The sequence below is a fragment of the Symphalangus syndactylus genome, chromosome 11 (assembly GCF_028878055.3).
Source record: "Symphalangus syndactylus isolate Jambi chromosome 11, NHGRI_mSymSyn1-v2.1_pri, whole genome shotgun sequence".
Taxonomy (NCBI): Eukaryota; Metazoa; Chordata; class Mammalia; order Primates; family Hylobatidae; genus Symphalangus; species Symphalangus syndactylus.
This window is the reverse complement of record NC_072433.2, coordinates 16,714,529-16,736,071: the sequence shown is the minus strand read 5'-3', so window position 1 is coordinate 16,736,071 and position 21,543 is coordinate 16,714,529. Positions and strand designations below refer to the sequence as shown.

Here is a 21,543-nt window from a genome sequence, read left to right as displayed (position 1 = left end):
CCACAGCTCCTTTCATAACTACCCTCCTCCCACTTCCCAGAGTAAATATTAATATGGCACACCACTGTGGGAATAGGGATGCATGTTTTTGGCATATTTCTATTAAGGACAAAGCCTGTATTAGAAATGGATACTTTGGCTAATTTCGAGATTTTCTGCATTCAAATAAATTGTAGAGTAAGGATAGTGAGAACAACATTGGTTTTCATTTAGACACTTCACCTTTCCCTTCCCCAAATTATTAATAAAAAGTACTTCAGTCCTGAGGGAGGGTCTAGTGGGAGGAAATCCAGAAAGAAGGGGTGAGAAATATTACAGATGGCCATGCCTTCCTGAAGGATAAATCTGAATAAACTCAGGGCAAGGCCTGTGTCCTATCCATTTGCCTATTTAGGATTCAAATTCATTAACATGAGCATATTAACTTTTTTTACTTACAATGAAAAGTAAGGTCTAATTTTGCTAATGGCTTTTAACAATAAGGGCTGCTTTAGCAATTATGTTATATGGCAAACATTTTTCCTAAATTTAGTGAGCTAAATCTGAAGTTCCAAGGTTATGCTATAAATAAGAGAAAAAGCATTTTATCAAGAAATATAGTACTGGCAAAGATACACTACAAATTATCACTATTTTGATTTTCCTATTGAGTGTTTAACATTTGATGAGTGAAAGAGAAACAGTTATAATCAACAATTATATAAACCTTAGTGAAGCCCTTTTTGATATACTTTTCAGGAGCCAAGAATAGGACAGGCTGCATAACAGACTTTCACAAGTCAGGTATTTTTAATCCTGTGCTTTCAACAAAACTGAAGCAATACCTAATTGAGTTAATAGCTGATAGATCTTCAGAAAATAGACTGGTGAAGTTAACAGTAATGGACCAGTGTTGATTTCCTTGTTGTAACCATGTATACCACGGTTATGTGAGATGTTAACAATGGGGAAACTGGGTGAGGGATATTCAAGAACTCTCTGTACTATCTTTGTAACCCTATGTAAATCTAACACTATTCTAAAATAAAACGTTTATTAAAACAAATTGATGAGATTACACTATGTATTGTTGGCATATATCAAAGAGTTCAGAGGACTGAATGATGTTGCTATAACAAAACGCTTTCCATTTCAATTTTTTTTAGTGAAAAAGATTTTCCAGACATTCATATCTAGAAATATATAAAAATAGGATGCTGAGCCCTGTTTCATTTCAACAATAAGTAATATTCATCTGAGGATACTTGAACTAGTTAGGGGGAAAAAAAATCCACCCAGCCCATTACAAGATGGTTTTCCAATAAAATTATACCTTTTCCTTAACAGTTATTAGAATTTGTAATGCATTTGTCAGTTTGATCAATTGTATATTATTAATAAATGTGCTAATTATCCAATCTTGTAGAATCTACTATTTAACGCTTTTATAAAAGTCAAAAAAGACTTTTTCAAAATTGAAATTTATATACATCATTTTTGTTGCAGAACTAAAAAATAGAATAGAAATGTGTTACATTAAGATGAAAGTTTGTGGGGCAAGCAAAAGAGAAGGAGAAAATAATGTAAATTTTCCAACTGTTAAAAATGGTCACAGGACATAAAAGTGATAGTACTCTGAAGTTTAAACTCTGAAGTTCTGTATTTGGGTCCTGGCTCCCCTAACAGCATGACTTTGGGAAAACTGCTCCTTTTCCCTAAGCCTCAGATTCCTTATTTGGAAAATAAGACTGGGTTTGGGAGTGGTGGCTCATGCCTGTAATCTCAACGCTTTGGGAGGCCAAGGCAGGAGGATACCAGCCTGGGCAACACAGCAAAACCCCACTGCTACCAAAAATATAAAAAAAAAAAAAAAAAAAAGAAAAGAAAAGAAAGAAAATGAGACTAAGACTGGAGAGTTCCTGATTAAACGACTGGCCTTAGAAAGTAGTAAAGCACTCTAGAGACAAGCCATCACTGCCTGGTCCTATATAGCCCGCCCACTTGGCAAAGAACTTCTGCCTTTTCCCTTCAAGGTTCCCACCCGACGGGACAACAGGGCAGGTGCTTAAGGTCAGCACAGTTGCTTGTGAGATGTTAACGCATTCAAATCATAGCAACTGTAACCAAGTTTTTCATAAAGCCTATTTTCTGAAATCATGTCTCTTCCTAATGTTTTGGTATTAAAATGCCCTTTCTTATGGCTGCATAGTATTCCATGGTGTATATGTGCCATATTTTCTTAATCCAGTCTATCATTGGTGGACATTTGGGTTGGTTCCAAGTCTGCTATTGTGAATAGTGCTGCAATAAACATACGTGTGCATGTGTCTTTATAGTAGCATGATTTATAATCCTTTGGGTACATACCCAGTAATGGGATCACTGGGTCAAATGTTATTTCTAGTTCTAGATCCTTGAGGAATCGCCACACTGTCTTCCACAATGGTTGAACTAGTTTACACTCTCACCAACAATGTAAAAGCGTTCCTATTTCTCCACATCCTCTCCAGCACCTGTTGTTTCCTGACTTTTTAATGATCACCACTCTAACTGGTGTGAGATGGTATCTCATTGTGGTTTTGATTTGCATTTCTCTGATGACCAGTGATGATGAGCATTTTTTCATGTGTCTGTTGGCTGCATAAATGTCTTCATTTGAGAAGTGTCTGTTCATATCCTTTGCCCACTTTTTGATGGGGTTGATTTTTTCTTGTAAATTTAAGTTCTTAGTAGATTCTGGATATTAGCCCTTTGTCAGATGGCCTTTGTAGGGACATGGATGAAGCTGGAAACCATCATTCTCAGCAAACTATCACAAGGACAGAAAACCAAACACTGCATGTTCTCACTCATAGGTGGGAACTGAATAATAACACTTGGACACAGGGCGGGGAACATCACACACCAGGGCCTGTTGCGGGGTGTGGGGCTGGGGGAGGGATAGCATTAGGAGAAATACCTAATGTAAATGACAAGTTAATGGGTGCAGCAAACCAACATGGCACATGTATACATATGTAACAAACCTGCACATTGTGCACATGTGCCCTAGAACTTAAAGTGTAATAAAAAAAAAAAGTGCCCTTTCTTCTATGAAATGGAATCTACTAAGTGGTAGATTATTTTCATATCTCAGTTTGGGGGAAATAAAAGTTAGCAAGCAATTCTGTCAGCTCCAAAAAGACTGTTATAATTTTATATTGTCCTACAAACCCATAAATTTCCATGTATTGGACACTTGCCCGGCTTTGTTCTGAGCAGTAGAAAACCTGTTAGGTCAGAGTCAGCTGGGAGACATTTAAGAACCTGTAGAACTGGGCATCCAGAAAGACTTATGTAAAATCATCACCCCACGTTTACCTATGTTTAGTCTCTTATTCTAATGTTTGAACAGCCTAAAATTTCAATAGAAGGCCAGCAAATTTTTGTAATAGTAGCTTCTCAAACGAACCAATTCCTTTCTCTGGCTTCCCTTACCAGAACATTAATCACTCAATTTGTAGTTTAAATATTCCTCAACAAGAGAAAGAGGCACTCTACCAAAATCACTTTGGGCTTTTGCCGGGTGGTAAGGAGCAAGCCTATATTTATGATCTAGGAGGGTAGTTTTCACATGGGGATAGGGTGAAGTTTGTTGATGGTTTGTTTGTGTTTGAAAAAAATCCCTGGTGAGATCATTATTTATCCAAAAGTTTGGCAAAAACTGGCTTTTTAGAGATCCCCTGAAAGTTATCCTATGATTCTTAGTGTACATCTGATGGATCTTAACCTGAGGGACGAAATTAGGCATAGTTTCCTTTGAATTTTAGGTATTTTATTTTATGCATTTGGAATCTTTATCTCGAGTAAGGGTCCCCAGGCTTCCCTCACTGCCAAAAGTATCCATGTTACAAAAACGTTAGGGAGTCCACAGGCAAGTCCTATCACGTTCTCTTAAGAGGGGCCAGGCATGCTCCCACCTCAGGCCTACTTGCCATTCCTCTGCCAGGAGCTCTCTGTCCCCAGTCACTTGAATGGCCAAATACCTTACTCTGCTGGGGCTCTGCTCCAGTATCATGAGAGTAACCTCACCTCTCTGCCTATGTAAAATAATACTGGCTCTGCCATCACGCCACTTTATTTTTGTCATAGCAGCTACTCCCTCCCGCCTTCTGTAATGAATCTGCACCTCCTCCCTGAACACTGAGGGAAGGCAGGGACTTTGTTCTCTGCCACATCTCCACTACTGAGAATAGTAACTAGTGCATACAGACTAGATACAAATTGGTCTAATGAATATTCATTTTTTTAAAACTCAGTATTAAATGTTAAAAAGATGAGGTGGTTTTTGAGATTAATGTAGTTAAAATGCCCTAAAAGTGAGTAATAGCCAAAGCTAAAAAGATACTCACTCTTTGCCTCAGTAAGTTCACTTTGAGGACTTTATCCTATACATTTACTTGCACGTGAGGACAGAGATCCACAAACAATGACAGTTACTGTGTGTCAGAATGAACGCTAGAACAATCTAAAAGTCCACTTGTAGAAGGGTGATGATATGGTTTGGCTCTGTGCCCCCCCACCCAAATCTCACCTCAAATTGTAATCCCCATAATCCCCATGTGTCAAGGGTGAGACCAGGTGGAGGTAACTGGATCATGGTGGGTGATTTCCCCCGTGCTGTTCCCATGACAGTGAATGAGTTCTCATGAAATTTGATGGTTTTACAAGTGTCTGGCATTTCCCCTGCTTGCTCCTCTCTCTCCTGCTGTCCTGTGAAGAGGTGCCTTTTGCCATGATTCTAAGTTTCCTGAGGCTTTCCCAGCCATATGGAAGTGTCACTCAATTAAACTGCTTTTCTTTATAAATTGCTCAGTCTTAGGCCTTTCTTCACAGGAGCGTTAAGAATGGACTAATTCAGCTGGCTACACTGTTTTTATATATCACATAAGTGACCAGTCATCCCATGCAACACTAAAGCAGCTCTACATGCAGAGACATGGAAGGACTGCCCAGAATACGACAGGGGCAGTGAACACAGGTGCCAGACATTGTTCTATGCACTTCCATGAATTCTGTGAAGCCTCACAACCACCTTGTGTTACATCTCCTTTTTAAAGATGAGGAAACTGAACACCAGAGATGTTCTGCAACCTGCCAAGATCATGCAGCTAGGAAATGGCTAACCCCAGAGCCTGCACCCTTAATCACTGTGCCACACTACTAAAATAGGGAGCTCATATGATTTTTATTTTAAAAAAAAAAGAACAAGTAGGATGGGGAGGGATTTACATCTCTACATGCTTTTATATGCATAGACTTTCTGAAAGGAGACATAAAAACTCATTGAGTGTGCCCTGGGGAGAAGTAAGGTGAGGGACTACAGTGGGAGCAAAACTTTTTTTACCGCATACTCTTTTGTCCAAACTCATACATATGCCCTACTCAAAAACATTATGTAATACGCATATGGTTACTGAATTGTAAGGCTGGAATGGACCTGATCATTTTATAAGTGGAGGTAAATTGAGGCATAGAGAGGGAACAGACTTGCCTGAAGCCACCCAAGTAGAGAGAAGCCCTAGTGTACAGCCAGGCTCTGGACACCCAGCCCCTGGTGCAGTTTGTTGCCTTCTCCAACCATTTCCACTATAGCTGACTCAGCTGTCACAATTGGAGATTTTCAAAACCTCCAAATTATGTAGAATTGTGGGAAAAATTATGATTTGGAATTCAAGTGTTGACACCTGAAAAATACCAACTCTCACTACAAGTGCTTTAGCATGTTACTAAGGCTTTCTCTGCATGTCCCTGGAAAGGTTATTTTCAGAACGTTCCACTTAAACCTAGAGATGCAGGGTTTTCTGCTGTTTCTGGGAGCTGACACCACAATTTACATTAAACAAATGTTTTGAAAATTAGCTGTTCACGGTTCCAATTTCAGCTTCCCCCAGGGTTTAATGTTAGCCAAATACTGGTACAGTAAGCAGACAATGTGTTTTATTGTGTGGAAGAAAAACAGACCACCATAACAGGTTTCCTGCTTTTGTAATCAAGGGAAAAGTTAAGTGGTCGAGTGATTATTGGCATATGGTTATTAGAAACACTAAGTTCCAAATATAGCTACTAGGAGCTAAAGACACCCCTACTCCAAATACTTCAAGTCCAAAAAGTAAGATGAATTCCTAGTGTTTACTAAATTGGGAAGTTCAGAAAGTCATAGAACAAAAACTACGAGGGGAAGACTAGAGTAACGGGAGCAAGATTCAGCCCAGGTTTGCCAGCAGACACTGGCATCTGAGAGACCCACTCAAATATCAACAGTGAACGCATGAAGGAGGGCGATGGCTCAGGACACAGCCAGGGCAAAGGCTAAGCTGAGGACGTGGTCTTGCCCCTGCTGTCCTCAGCATCAAGGGCCCTGCTCTTGGGCAGCCAGGTCTCTGGGGCTCATAATCAAAAGATGATAGATTCAATATCTTCGTTGCCTTTTTAACATTTAAAAAGGGTTGCACAAGCACTTTCCTCCTGCCTTCCCTTCCCCGCCCTCCTCCCAACTGCATATGTTGAAAGGGAAAAAGAAACTGTCCAATCTGCTAATTCTATAGTTAGCAGGAATGAGCAGTGGAGCATTCTGTGAAATCCCTGCCTGGCCTCAAGTCTCTTCCAGGACTTGTGAGCTAGGTGGAATGCAAGTGTCTGGAAATAACTTACAGGACACTCTTCAATATTGGGTTTCTCTCTCAAAGAGTTGGGAGTGATTCTGGGCCTACGGGTGGGTGGCATGTTGGCAAGAGGAATTTAGATTGTGTGCAGGCAAAGAAATACAGCCTCTTCCACCTCAACTAAAGAAAGCTCCACAAACAATGTGGATGCAAGAAGGTTGGGGGTCACAGAAGATGTCCCTGCATGCGGGTGAAAGCCAGTCTGCCTGAGCCACAGGCAGGCTCAAAGGAGAGGACATGCTGACAGGACAGGAGGAGCTCTGTTCACCTGGCCACAGCTCCTTGAGCCTGTCCTGGGAAGGTGTCCACACTGTCTCACTCAGGTAAGAGGATTTGGACTCATGTAGGAAGAACTTCCTGACACTGCATCATTAGATTCCACAGGGCATTTCCAGGGACTTCTTATTGAGGATCTTGCAAAATACAGAGGTCACCTTCTGCCATGGGTAATTTCCTCCTGATCTGGCTGGAGGCCAGAAGGAGGACTCCTTAAGGGGTACCTCAGAGCAGGGCAGCCTCAAGATTCCATTTTCTTAGAGACCAAGCTTTGGTGGCACTGTCCATTGTTTGTTGGCTCTGGAGGCTGTGACAACAGCTGACAAGTAGGACTGGGCAAAGAAAATGTATCCCAGTTGCCTTGTAGTCTCCAGCTCATGCTCAGACAGGTGAGCACAGCAATCACAGGCCTGGACCTCCGGAGGGTGCTCCTCCACACTGAGGATCATGACCTGGAGTCTGCTGGCCTTCCCCACCCAAGATGACATTGGATAACACTAGTGAGAGGGTTTCCACCACCTAGGACCCAGCCAATCCAAGTTAGGCCCAGGAAGAAGCACCTGAGTAATACATCCATTTTCCTCCTTGACAGAGGCAACCATTCTAGAGTGAACTGTCTAGAGCGCCCTGATGGAAGACATGCAGCCATGGCAACACGAGAGTTCTGCAATTGAGCATCTGGGCATGCAGGTAGCTGGCCACAGGACTAGACAGTGGCTGTCCCCTAGCACAGGGAAGCCCCCTTCCCACAAGTGTGTGCATCTCCCTGGAAGGGCCAGCTTGGGAGTCCTTCCAGCTTGAGGCTATCCCTGAAAGCCCACCGTCAATCCCCCTTGCCCACAGGGGTTCTGTCCTTCAACTGGGTCTAGACTCTGGGAGGGCCTCCTGACTCTGGCTACTTGTGTTGGACTAGCCCCTCTTGGGTGTAATCAGCTCCTACATGTTCCTCCTTTATTCTCCCATCAGTGGGATGAGCCCACAGGGGGAATGGGGCGGGGGGCCCTGGTAACCCTGTTTATCTGTACCCCATCCTATCCCACTTCATACATTCTGGCCAAATCACATACCTTGGATTTCCGGGCCCCTTTCTTGCCTCCTGCTTTTTTAGACACAGGCTTCTTCTGGGATGGAGACTTGGCCTTTTTGGCTGGGGGTGGTGTGATGATGGCTTCCAACTTTCCTTTGGATCCCCGCTTCTTCGCTAGCAACTCGGGGTGGATGTTGGGTAACACCCCCCCACTGGCTATGGTGACTCCTTTTAGCAGCTTTCAGGAAAACCAGAATAGCAGATGGTGAGCCAGATACTCTGCTTCTAACCTTCAAGAAGCCAGCCCTGCCCAGGACAGTCTTGCTTTGGGTTGGTGCAGCTCCTTCCTCCATGGCATCCTCCATGAGGATGCTGCCAGGACTCAGGCTCACTGCTCAGGGATCCAGTCCCGAGTCCCTCACTCAAATGGAATTTAGATCATCTCTCTCCTTTCGGGAGAGCCAAATACCTTGTTTTATCCTGCTTCCCCCAACACTCCCAATAAGGCCTTGGGAAAAAACTGCCATGGGAGGCAGGGAAGCTGCTAATTAATCCAAAAGGCAGTCCACACCTTTCATAACCAGCTAACACCAAAGCCTCTCAGCTATGTTTCTTGGGCAGTATGACCACCTGCTCAAACATCAGTGGGAGATGGCAGAGGCCCATACCTGATTCAGCTCTTCATCATTGGCCACAGCCAGCAGGATGTGCCGGGGTGTGACCCGTCCCTTCTTGTTGTCTCTTGCTGCATTGCCAGCCAGCTCCAGAATCTCCGCTGTGGGGAGCAGAGATGAGTGTATGGTCATGTTAGAGGACCATGTGTCCCCGCCCCGGTCCCCACATTCGCAGTGCCAGGAATGGGCAGAGGCAGCTGCTTCAGGAAGCAGCTACCCTGAGGTGACAAGCTGTGGGCAGAGTCACAGAGGTGCTGAATGGCAAAGCTGAGTGGGACCCAGGAAGCCCCAGATCCAATGCCCTTGTTTGGGAGATGAAGGAACTGAAGCTGAGGGAGAAGGGACCAGCTGAAGATCACTCAGTGAGTGAGTGGGAGGGCTGAGATCTGAACCCAGTTCCAGCTCCCATTTCCCAGAAAGGATGCTTGCAGTTAGCACTGCAGATGTCACCAGGGCCAAACCCAAAGTCCTCAGTGTGGTCCCTGAGAGTATACCATGCCTGCTTATAGGGTTTCAAGGACACGATGGCTTGCTATTGAGGAGGCCTGTTAAATCTTTGTTGATTACATCAATGCTGAATGCCTGCACATCTGGATGCAAAACTGGAAGGATGTGACTGGATTCTTTACAAAGTCAATGTCATAAATACATTTTTTAAAGTGTGTACGTGTAGGGGGGGTTGTTGTAGATTCAGAAAGGCTAAAAAGATGTAACAGCCAAATATAATGTGTCACTCCTTGATGAAATCCTGATTCTTTTAATAAAAGCTAGGAAAGTCATTTTGGAGACAACTGAAGAGCTCTGAATGTGGACTGGGTATCAGACACAGGGGATTATTAATTTTCTTAAGTGTAATAATGGTATTGCCATTCTGTAGGGAGCGTCTTATTCTTAGGAGATACACGCTGATGTATTTAGGGGTGAAGCATCTTGATGCCTACAACTTGCCCTCCATTCTGAAAAAGCTCTAAGGAATAAAGCAAATATGGCAAAATGTTAACAGTTGTTAAATCTAGGTATATGATTATAAGAACATTCCTCTTTCAAAAACTTTCTGTCATTTGCAACAACGTGGATAAACCTGGAGGACATAATGCTAAGTGAAATAAGCCAGGCACAGAAGAACAAATATAGCATGAACTCATTTCTATGTGGAATCAGGGACTGGGGGTGGGGTCGGGGTGAATGTTGGTCAAAGGACATAAAGTTTCAGTTAGACAGAAGTTTTAATGATCTATTGTGCAGAATAGTAACTATAGTTAACAATCATGTATATTTAAAAATTGCTAAAATAATAATTTTAAAAGTTCTTAACACAAGGAAATAAGTATGTAAGGTGATGAAATAAGTGTATTCTTGACATTCTGTAATGTTTGAAGTTTTTCAAAAATAAAATGTATGCGAGAAAAGAAAAACTAGAAGGGCTATGAGCATAACCCATAGTTAGTACTAAGTTAGAGTTGATTTACCTGCCATCTGGGCACAATCTCACAAGACAAGACAGGTTTTCCACAGCACCAAAGATGGTGGGAATTAGTAAGTACCCTTTGGCAAAACCTGGTTTTCTCCTTGGCATTACAGTTCTCTTGGTAACCTGTCAACCTCATCACTGTCTCCTTGTTTTCTTAGTGAGGCATACGGATAGACCCAGAATGGATCTTATATTCTCCACTTCTGCAATTCTGCCCATACTGGGATGTCATTCTAGGCTACCCTTCTAGGCCCAACTCAAGTCTGACCTCCTTCCAGTACTAAAGAATTTCTAATATTTAGTTATGTTGTAAACACTAGATTTCTCCAGCAACATCAGCACTCAGAATCATTATGAAATAACTAGAACAAAATTCTAGCTGCATAAAAATCATCTGTTAAAAATTTACGGTATGACACAGGGCGTACAATTTTAAGAGGTACTAACAGCTCCACCCAATGCAAAAAACCTGCTGTATGTGTATAAAGCTGAAAAATTGCTTGGCTACTCAAGGAAACTCTCATATTAGCTTTGGGGGCAGGGGCGGGAGGAGATCAGACACACTTGAAATAGCAGGTTTCCCCCTAAATCCAAGGCAGGAATTCCTTTGCTCGGTAATCACCATACTGATGACACACAACTCTGTGCTTGGCAGCAGGGACCCAAAGCACCAGGAGGCCCCTGTATCCTCAGTGTTCCCAGGCCTGCAGGGCGACACAGGCCAGTGATACAGAGAGTGATAAAGAATGCCACAGGGTCCCTTACCTGGGCTTTATACATGTGAGAGCCACAAAACTAAGGCAGGGTGGAAGGCAAGATAGCCAGTGCTTACATGGAATCTGGTGGAGGGACTCACATTTCCCACTTTCACCCATCAGGCTCCACAAGGCTATTCCCTTCCCTGTACCAGTGTCAGCACAGTTTAGTTTACCAGTGGAGGAGGGAGATGGCCACCCAGCATTTTCACTGAAGCTTCCCTATCATTGATCGTGGTAGAGTCCCAATGCCCAGCAGTGATGGGCCCACCTTGGCCAAGCCAAAAAGGTGCCTGTGATGCCTATGTGACCTTGGGCCCTGGGTACTGTGAATGCAGAAGTGCCTGCCAGGCCAGCCCAGCTTGGCCTTCATTCTCCTGTGTTCACGGACAGGAGAGCACATCCGTAATGCCACTGCCCTGCCCACGGCCCAAGAGAATGCCAAACCAAGAGTCTAAGCCCAACAAGAACACAGAGCCTGGGAGCAAGGGAACAGGAAGGAGAGTCAGCCACGATGGGCCTGGGCAGAAGCCTCACGGCAGGAAGGCCTAAGAGGCATATCAAGCACCATTGAGCTGTAGCCCACTTTGCTGGCTTCCCCTCCCTTCCTCAACCTTCCCCTTTTGGAGGCCACAGCGAAGTTTTGGGCCATCGGTATCTGCAGAGCCAGAATATACAGGAGGAGGCTGATGGAATACAATCTTTTGACCATAATGTGCCAAGAATGCTTTATCTGCCCCCTCATTAACAGAGAGGAAGGGAGGGAGAAGGAGAATGCCCACAGTGGTGACCTGTTTTGCTAAGTCCTAAGCCCAACCCTCTGGCAAGAAAATCGTTTGAAGGTACAGTTTCTCAGGAAAGTGGAGGTGGCCTGTTTCCTCTTCCTGCCCAAAACGTTGGAGGAAGGCCCTCCCTGAGAGAAGGCTCAGTGGCCGTTGGTGGTGGGGGAGGAGGGGAGGGATGTGGTCTTTATTTTCTGCAGTGCTGCCTTCACTTTTTTTTGTGCAGGAAAAATGAGAATGATGGATAAAAAGACCTGAAGAGTGTGGTTGGGCCCCTGACTTGGGTGAGGGCAGGTAGTATGTAAAGAAAAGAAAGCAATAGAGTAGCCCAGAAGTAAGCACATAGGGCTGAGAAATCTGAAAATGGATTCTCCAGGAGCTAGAGGACATTCTCCCTGGCTTCGCAAGCTTTACCCCTTTATGCTCTTACTTTGTGACTGAAAGTTCAGTAGCCTCAGTTTCTCCATTAGAGAAACTTGAAGGACTGTGCTCATGTTTTGCTATTCAACTGGGAATCAGGGATGCCACACTGGACCAACCTGTAAGTGACAGTGAGTAGCAAGCTGGATGAGGAGGGGCAGAAGGACGAGCATCTCAGCTCCTTGGAAAGAGCTGGGAAGGGATGTCATTCTGTTGCCTTCTTTACCAAGGAGCCCCAAAATCCAAGACTCCCCTTTTTGCAAAACCCCAGCTCATCTTTGATCTGCGCAAGCCAAAATTACTGCCTCTCCTTACTCCTACTGCCACAGAGTGGCCCCTCAGCCCTGTGGGTAGGGAGGAGGGAGCTGTGTCAAGTAGGGATAACAAAGAGGGGCACAGATCCACCTTCCAGCTAGTTAAGCAAGAGCTTTATCTTCTGTTTACTCTTGCATTTTTTTTCAGATGGATAGTTACCACAGTAACCCCATCGTTAAGGGACACATAAAACAGAGCACCTCAGAAACACACCTTTCATGAGAAGTATGTTCAGTGTCCCACCCCTCTCCTGTGCTGCAGCAGCAGAGGGCCGGGGCATTTCACCACGGCCAGGGAAGACGGAGGGTGCCTGACTTAGCAAAAGCAGTAACCCAGAGTACACACTCATCTCCTGCCAACCATCAGTAATACCCACCCTCTCATCCTTAGTCCAGGTTTAGAAAAAGCCATTGAAAAGGGCTTTCCTGGCTAAGAAAGAGTTGTCTGCTGCAGAGAGAGTAGAGGTGCAAAATGCCAGCAACTCAACAAGATGGAACGGTTCCCATCTGCTCCCCAGGGCATGTTCCTATTCGAGGGGGCGTGGGGGTGGGGAAGAGGGTGACTGACTGCTGAGGAATTGGGACAGGGCACACATCACCAAAGGAGATGTCCTGATGTAGTTTTCTTCCCTGTAAGTGATCCTCTGCTTTGCAATAATATGGAGGGCAAAGTCATGGAGGCCCCAGGCTCGGGGCTGTACAGCAATGCCTGCCTGCCCCCCATGCACACTGGGATGGCCGTCACATTCCCACCAGCAAGGAGGGCTTTCTCCTAGGCTAGAACAGAGCCAACTTCAACCTCTGCCTCAACCTGAATGGAGCCTATGCCTTCCTACAAGGGGGAGGGTGGGTTCTTGCACTCAATTCATATCATGTTTTGGAAGGTTTTATGAGTCTCTAAATGTTTTGTCTGTGGCCGGTCTAAAAGAAAAGCGATTCTGAGAAAGATAACCAGGAAAACACCAGATCTATGGACACAAAAATCCTTTTCTCCAGAGTTTCCAGAGCTCAGCCCTTGGATTCTCCCTTGAAGGGAATTTTCAGGAGCCACAGCCTGGAGGCTGTAAACAAAATAAATGGAATCCATAAGAAACCACAGGAAGAAACTGGGAAAAGAACAATTAGGAGATGAAACAGAATCCCTTACCAGGTTCTCCACCCCATCAAGCCAAGTCTTCTCAGTCGGTGACAGTCTAAGTTTTGTTACCAATGACCAATACTAGACTGATTTGGGGCCCAAGGCGCTTAGGGTCTGCTCTGAAGAGGACTGTAAGTGTGGTAAAGTTCCCAATTATAAATGGTGCAAAGGGAACAAGTTGAATGGTGAGCAAACTGGCCAGCTCATTAGTTCTTCTAAGATTTTTGTTTTTCAAAACACATAAGCCTCTGGTTCTCACTCCTGGCCAGGGCCAGTCTCTGGCAACTAGTGAGTGGCTGGCACCATCATCTGTAGTGGCTTAGATGATGCAACCATATTCCCTCTCCTCAGAGCTGCAAGCCCTGCAGGGACACCCTGGGCCAAACGTTCCCCAGTTTCATTGAACATGACTGTTTTAAGGCCGCTTGACAAAATTCCCACATCCTTGGATAACAGCATGGTTTGGCAGCCTTTTTGACTACAGACCAGCCGTCTGAACATGAATACCTTTGACAGGTCTACTTTCCAAGTTCACCCAGAGACAAAAGGCTTAGGGTCCTTTTTCTTTTTTCCAAATGTCTTGAACTAAAACATATCTGTTGTATTGAAGCATTTTGTCTATCTTCCTTCAGCAAGATGAAGTCATGGTTTGCAGAATTAGACTCCTAACAGCTAACAGGTGATGTGTTGAGGCTGTGCCAAACTCTAAACACAGCCCTTGCAATAGGAAAGAGTCAGGGGCTTTAACAGAGCTGTTTGAAGCTCTGTAAAACAGAGCTCATTTAACAAAAGAAATGCTGCAAATAACAACCAGAAATCAAAGAAAAGCAAATGTTCACGTAATCCCAAGGAGAAAACATGTTTGCCACAAAGCCAACAACATGACAAGGAATCTGTTTATTGTATTTCTTTCAATTCATCATCCTTCCATCAGCAGTCCTTTGAGTTCAGAACTGTTTTACACCATTCCAGGAGGCCTTAACCCAATCAACCCCAATCGGAAGGTGATGCTAAGAGCTTCCTGCATTCTGACCACACCGCAACCTCCTCCTGTTCCCTTGGCGGCTCTGAGTGTTTGCAGCCGCATCCCAGAATCCACTGCCCCCATCCCACCTTTTCAGGAGGTGAGTGGCAGGGTCTGAAGCCTGCCGAGCCATCAGCTCGGAGCTCTGGGCCACAGCAAAGCTCTCCATCTGCTTGTCCCTGGGGCCTCAAAGGAACCAGAATTCCACAGAGAAAATAAAACCTACAGCAGTGATTGAAAATAGTATTCCAAAGATGGTTCCGAGTCTGACACAAACTCATCTACTGTTGTTAAGCCCACTGTAGACTCCTCCGAAAAGTCCAGGAGCCAGGGGTCTCAGAGACAGCATTTGGTCCAGTCTTCTGCCTTCCCACAAAATCTCCCAATAAGATGGAAATGCAGCTTAATTTGGGAATCTGTAAAGTAAGTTCCACTGACTGGAACTTTCAGCCCTATTTCAAAGTAAAAAATAAATAAGTTTACATTATACATAATAACAAAAGGGAGCTATGACTCTTAGCAAACATTACCTTAATCTAACCCACCAACCCAAACTCAGTGCCCAAATATCCTCCTTGTCAGGAAGTTTTCCTCTGCCTTCCTCACCTCTGGTGCTGTTTCAGCTACCCGCTCTGTCTGCAGGGGAGGGCAGCAACCGTGAATGGCACTGTGGTGAGAGCCCGAGGTCTGCTGACAGACCATTGGGGTTTGGATCTCAGCTCCTGCAATTATCTGTAAGATGTGGCCAAGTGTATCTAAGCCTCAGTTTCCTATTCTATACAGGGGGAGTGATAGCTGAGGTTGCCTCTAGGCTTATGAGATTAATGAGTTACCAAGTAAAATGCTTAGTATACTCAGTAAATTCAAGCTACTATTGTTGAGGCTACAACTGCACTGTTAAAAAAGTGCGACAATCTTGATTACCAGGAGAAAACTGCAATTCCTTTGCCTCGATTTCCTCTATCTATAACTGGATGATTTCGATGGGTGGACTTGTGCCAAAAGGAGGAAAAAAGCAACAGAAAACCTGGTGTTTCCTCTGCCAATAGTTTACTCTTTGCTGTTATGCTTAACAACTAACATATGTTTGAAAAATGCACTTGAACTCGATTAACCTCAGTGCTGCCAGACCTGCCTTGATGGAACACAGCACCCAGGGCGCCCCCACAGGCATCTCTACCTCGGAATGAGGTCTGGGGCTTTTGTCTGACCCCAGCAGAGCGTGCAGAGCCAGCGGCCCAGGCAGTAGAAGTCAAGGCCCTGGGAAGGAGAAGGTGCCTGGGTAGGCCCTGAGAAAGCTGTTCTACTCCAAGGCCTGGCTGGCAGCTGGGGAGGACCTCTGACCCACCAATCACTTGCTGTCAAGGACTCTCAATTAAATTACAAGGAAATGGTTAATATGTATGTTTGTTTTGATAGGGAAAACCACAGCCATTTGTTCTTAATTCATCTCAGGAAGGGGTGAACCATCAGCAATGTCTGCTGAAATGAAATGATTTGAAGAGTATGATGTAAAGAGGAAACTCATTTAAGGAGCCCTGTCATGGTACCATTTCCCAGATGGACTCAAAGGGAAAGAGCGAGGAGCAGAACAGTGAGTTTCGTGGGCTGCACTGTGTTGGGGTAGGAGGCGACGTCTGTGATCGGGCTACACATGTTCACCAAGACAGGAGCAGCTTCGCCTACTGGGAGCAGAATCAGGGACTTGGTCAGAGGGAGACGTTTTGCTCTACTCCCTTTTGTGCTGTTTGAATTTATCTTCTGCATATTTTCCTTTCAAAATGAAAATAATTATAACACTAGATAGATGAGAAGCTGCAGGCACTTCTGCTATTGGCTGCCCCAGCTGGCCTTTGGTACCACAGGTCACAAGCCCCCTTATAACTCAGACACTCTGTCTCAGCCTGCTTAATCCTGCTTCTCCCAAAAAACAGTTTTGAGCATGTGAAGACTTTCTAGGTTCTTTTTTCATGGCTGTTTTTAGAACAGTGTGAGTGTGTCATAGAAAGGGAAGCCCCTGAGAGGGAACTATAGCTCCTGGGGTCTTTACCAGCCTGGCCTCTGTACTGTCTGCCCGTGTGGATTCCCGACACTGAGGGCCGCTTGTCTAACGATTTCCCTAAGCTCCCAACACCTAGGATTTCACCTCCTCTTCGCTAAGGGGGCAATGAAAGGACACTGGCCAAAAAGCTGCCCACTCTCCAGCCCTCCTCAGTGCCACTGAGTGACACAAGCTCCCCATACCTGACTGGGCACTGCCCTCTCCGAGGCCTGCTGTGGGCAGGCTCCTCAGGGCAGCTCTCTGCCCAGTACCTCGCTTGCTCTGCCACTGCTACAGCAGCAGCTCTAACACGCACCAGACCGCCCCTTCCCTGCGGGCCAGCACATGTCACTCCAGGGGACTTCGCCCCTCCTGTGCTCACATCCACCTCCTGCCTGTGTGCTCTAGACTTTCCTCATCCCTGTCCAGGGCTGCCTATCCTTCAAGGCCTATCTTGCAGGACCCCGTCCTCCCTGCCCATACCAGGCCATAGGAATGTCTCTGGCAATTACCCATGACTGTTGCAGTCTGTCCCCTCAGGCTGTGTCTTCATCAAGCCAGCCTTGGGGACCGGGCATTTACCAGTCTTCCTGAAGTGTCCGGTGGCTGCTTCATGACAAAGGAAATGCCAAGTGGATGAAGTGCTCTGGGGTCCAATTCCTCTGACTGCTAAGGTTTCTGTGCTGTGTGACTTTGGAGAAGTTACTTAAACTCTGAGCCTCAATTTGCTCCTAAGAAAGCCAGGTGGTTTGAGGATTCAATGAGTTACCAAATGTAAAGCATTTAATCAGTGCCTAGCACACAGTAACTGTTCAACATACGGCAGATGTTTTGGAACTTAACTGTTCCACCTTTACCTAGAATTCAGAGCACTTCCCCCCAAGTCCCTAAAACTAGTATTACAAGCCACAGTTAGAATATGAACTAGAGACTGCCAGGGCCTGGGGTGGGAGTGAAAGGGCAAGAAAAACAATGCTACTCAAGTTAAGTACCCTCATTTTCTGAATGAACAGCAGATATTGACTTTTAGCAGTCAATACTCAGATTTATAGAGGCAACATAAATGTGAACCAAAAACTACCTCAGCTACCAATTACCACAAGGAGCATCAATCAGAATATCGATGGCAAGGGAAACCAACAGAGCCATTTCCAGAGGCCTTGGTTTTGTTTTCACATGTCTCCCACAGCTCTGCAGAGAACGCGCCTTCTATAAAATCCCAGAGTGTCCCCTGTAGGCAGATGGGGTAATATCAACCCCGTGAGAGGATATCTCAGCACCAGGCGCTACTATCGGCCTCTAAAGAGCCCAGCACTGGGTGCCAGGGAACCCACACATTCTGGCCACTAAATGGAAGATGCACTTGCCTAAAAAAGGAAGCAGGTGGGGTGGGGAGAGGAGAAAGAAAGGGAGGGATCCAGGGTCAGAGCGTTAGGCTGAGTGGAGCAGCCTGGCAAACCCAAGGAGGTTTTATGTCATCTTCTTGGCAACCAGAACTGGAAGAGGGTGGTGGGAAGAGACAGAGGGAGGCTGACTATGATTAATACCCTTTGGGTTTGTCTTCTTGCTAGAGTTTATAGCTCTGAGGAGTAGCTCTTTGCTTTCAGAAGATTTTACTCTGGATTGACTTGACTAGACATAGAAGCCTTCAGGCAGGAGAAAGCAAGCAAAAATACTGTAAATATGTTCTATCGGTTGCTGATATTTTAACAGGAAGACAGTGGGAGAGAAGACATTTGCAGAATTCTTACCTACTTCCTTCTCCTTTCAGTGACAAAGTCTTAATAGCTCTTTTAGAAGCCCGTCCTGATGGTCATCCACGGAGGACACCTGGGATGCTGGGTCCCACTCCTGGGACACTGCTGTCTCTAATCAGCTGGGCAGCTCCTGACTTCGTCTGCTTTTCAAGGTATTGCCGAGACCTCCTCCGTGGCTTTTTTTTTTGGCAGACATGAGGATCAGCCCTTGCTACATTTCTAACGCCCTCCTGTTTGCCAGCAACAGCTGCGCTGCTGCGTACCTCCCCTCACACAGGTGTGGCCCGCTCTGCCCCCGTGTTAATCCTAATCATGCTTCATTTAAAAATCCAGGGGTCTAGTTTAATTTTCATCCTCATCAATTTCCTCGTAGCATCTGACATTACCAATACTCCCTCCCCCTGAAACTCATCATTCCTCTAACTGGTCTTCCTAGCCTTCAATAAAAAACTATTTACCATGTAGCTGCGGAATATCTAGCCTTGTGCTGGGAGCTGTATACAAAGGTGAGGGAGGGGTGGGGAAGGCCTGGGATCACTAATGTGGCTCTGATGGAGGCACGTCATAGGTACCCTACAAATCTGTGGAAATCAACCATGATTCTTTTGACCCCAGCACCCAGCTTGGGACTTTGCATCTAACTCTTTCACAAATCAATCATTCTAAACGAATTACTAAACAAGTGAACCAAGCACTGCAGTGGTCAGTGGTGATTAAGGATGGCAGTGAAGGAAGGTTCTCCAAGGCCCAGGACTAATTTCATGTTTTAGAACACACACTTGGGTTCCGTAGCAGGCAGCATGAACTATAAAGCTATCATCCCAGGGAACGCAGCCCCAGGCTGGGCCCAGGATCCAGGCAGGCCTCAACTCACAGTCCCATGTCAGCCTCGAGGTTAGCTGAGGGGTCTAGGGGTGTTGAGGGATTAAGGGCAGATCAAAGATCCTCATATTCTCCCAAGATCTTGGCCCAAATATAAATAAGACAGCCTCTGCACACTACATGCGCCCATTATCCTTTTGATTTCCTGTATTTTTGCATTTTATTTTCTAGATTTATTTTTAAATAAAAAGTGAAAAGATTATCTTTTAAAAGATATATAACATATATAAGAACTAGTAACATGGATTATCTCCTGGGAAGAGAACTGGAAATGCAAAAGAGCCGGAAGGGCAATGCATGTCTCACTGTATATCCTTTGACAGCATGTGAATTTTATCACTGGTGTTATTACTTGTTAGAGAAAAGAAGTTCAACACAAGTAAAAAGACAAAGACCTACTGGATATGGGAAATAAGTACACAACAAGACAAACAGATAAAGCAGAAAATAAAAGTCCAGAAATAGCCCTAATTATATCTAGAAATTTCATGTCTGATAAAGGTGGCATCTCAGATCACCAGGAAAAAGATGAAATATTCAATTGTGTTTGGATAACTGGATAACCATGTGAAATAAAATTAACTTGATCTCTATCTCCCACCATATAACATGGTAAATTCCAAATAGGTCAAAGTATAAATGTGAAAAAATATAAAAATATTGAGCAAAAGCATGAAGAAAAGTCTTTATAGTTTTGGAAGGAGGTAGGCTTTCCTAACAATGATTCAAAATCCAGCAGAAATAGATGCAAAGACTCCATATATTAGAATTATTTAAATAATGAATATAAAATAATCATGTGAAATATATTTAAATAAAACTTAAAATGAAGAGAAAAAAAGATGATAAAGAATGGCCAAGCATTAGCCAGGCACAGTGGCATGCACCTATAGTCTCAGCTACTCAGGAGGCTGAGGTGGGAGGCTCACTTGAGCCCAGAAGACGGAGGCTGCAGTGAGCCATGATCATGCCAGTGCACTCCAGCCTGGGCAACAGAGTGAGATCCTATTTCAAAAAAAAAAAAAGAAAAAAAAAGGCCAAGCAGATTCAAAAAAGAATGAAATAGGACTTCTATAAATGAAAATATGACTGAAATTTAAAATTCAGTGACTGAATCTGTTTAATACAGCAGATTAGATACAGCTGGAGAAAGAGTCAGTAAACACGAAGATAGTTCTAGAAGACAGATGAAAAGTAATTATCCAGAAAGTAGTCCAGAAAGACATGAATTAAAAACATGACTGAGATTAATAGATACAGAAGACAGAGTAAAATACTAACATATGTTTAATTTGTGTTCCATAAGAAGTGACTAGTATAAACTGTTTGAAGAAATGATGGCTGAAAACTATAGATGTGACAGACATGTTCAAAAACAGAAGTGGAGGACACGTATCACCAAAAGACCCTCACTAAATAAAATCCTAAAGGATGTACTTCAATAAGAAGTAAATAGATCCCAAATGGAAGGTCTAGATAAAAACAAGGCACACTTAGTTTTGGTCACTCCTTTTTCCTTGCCTGATTCCAGAAAGAGGTTTTGTGGTGCTGTGTGCTTGTCCATTGGCCCAAGCAAAAGCAGAACCCTTTATATGGAACTTGTCTACCCATCTGCAGACCCTGATGGTAGAAATAACAGTTGCATTTTGCCCTTCAAAGTGATATCATGAGATAGCAGTGAGATTCCTTTGACTTTTGAAGATTTCCAGGCACCATGGCTTATCTTCAAGATAGCAATGAGATTTTCAACAAATGGTGCTGGAACAACTAGACATCCACATGCGAAAAAGCCAAGTCTAGACACAGGCTTTACAAGCTTTACAAAAATTAACTCAAAATGGATCACAGACCTAAATGTAGAATGCAAACCCATAAAAATCCTAGAAGATAACACAGGAGAAAATCTAGATGACTTCGGGTTTGGCAGTAACTTCCTGGACACAACACCAAGGGTACAGTCTATACCATAAATAATTACTAAGCTGGTCTTTATGAAAATCAAGCATTTCTACTCTGTAAAGGACATTGTTAGGGGAATGAGAAGACAAGCCATAGAGTGGAAGAAAATATTTGCATGAAGAAGCAATGAGGTCTTTCCCCTCTCAGATCCAAGTATTATAGTCTGACCGCTGGCCTTGGGAGGGCAGGGGAAAACGAGCCCATTGCTTCACAAAGTAGGCCCAGATCATGTTTACACTCTCCTGAACAATTTCATGGACTCTTTAGGAGGACCATGAAGAACCAGATAAAAACTGTTTTTGAGCTCTACAGCTGGATTCACATGCCCTGGGAGAAGCAT

The 21,543-nt window shown here is 44.4% G+C and overlaps 1 protein-coding gene across 5 annotated transcripts in view; it reads right to left on the bottom strand.

Annotated features, from left to right (window-relative positions):
* Positions 1-21,543, bottom strand: part of MACROH2A1 (macroH2A.1 histone) — a 64,540-nt gene that overhangs the window by 26,909 nt on the left and 16,088 nt on the right. For 4 of the 5 annotated variants that reach the window (XM_055233404.2, XM_055233403.2, XM_055233406.2 and 1 more), the window contains exons 3-4: positions 8,655-8,761; positions 8,027-8,224 (exon numbers count right to left, since the gene is read on the bottom strand). The exons of the other annotated variant lie outside the window; for it this stretch is intronic. In XM_055233404.2, the coding sequence (XP_055089379.1) occupies positions 8,027-8,224; positions 8,655-8,761 (305 nt within the window). The remainder of the gene's footprint in view (positions 1-8,026; positions 8,225-8,654; positions 8,762-21,543) is intronic. 5 annotated transcript variants of the gene reach the window in all.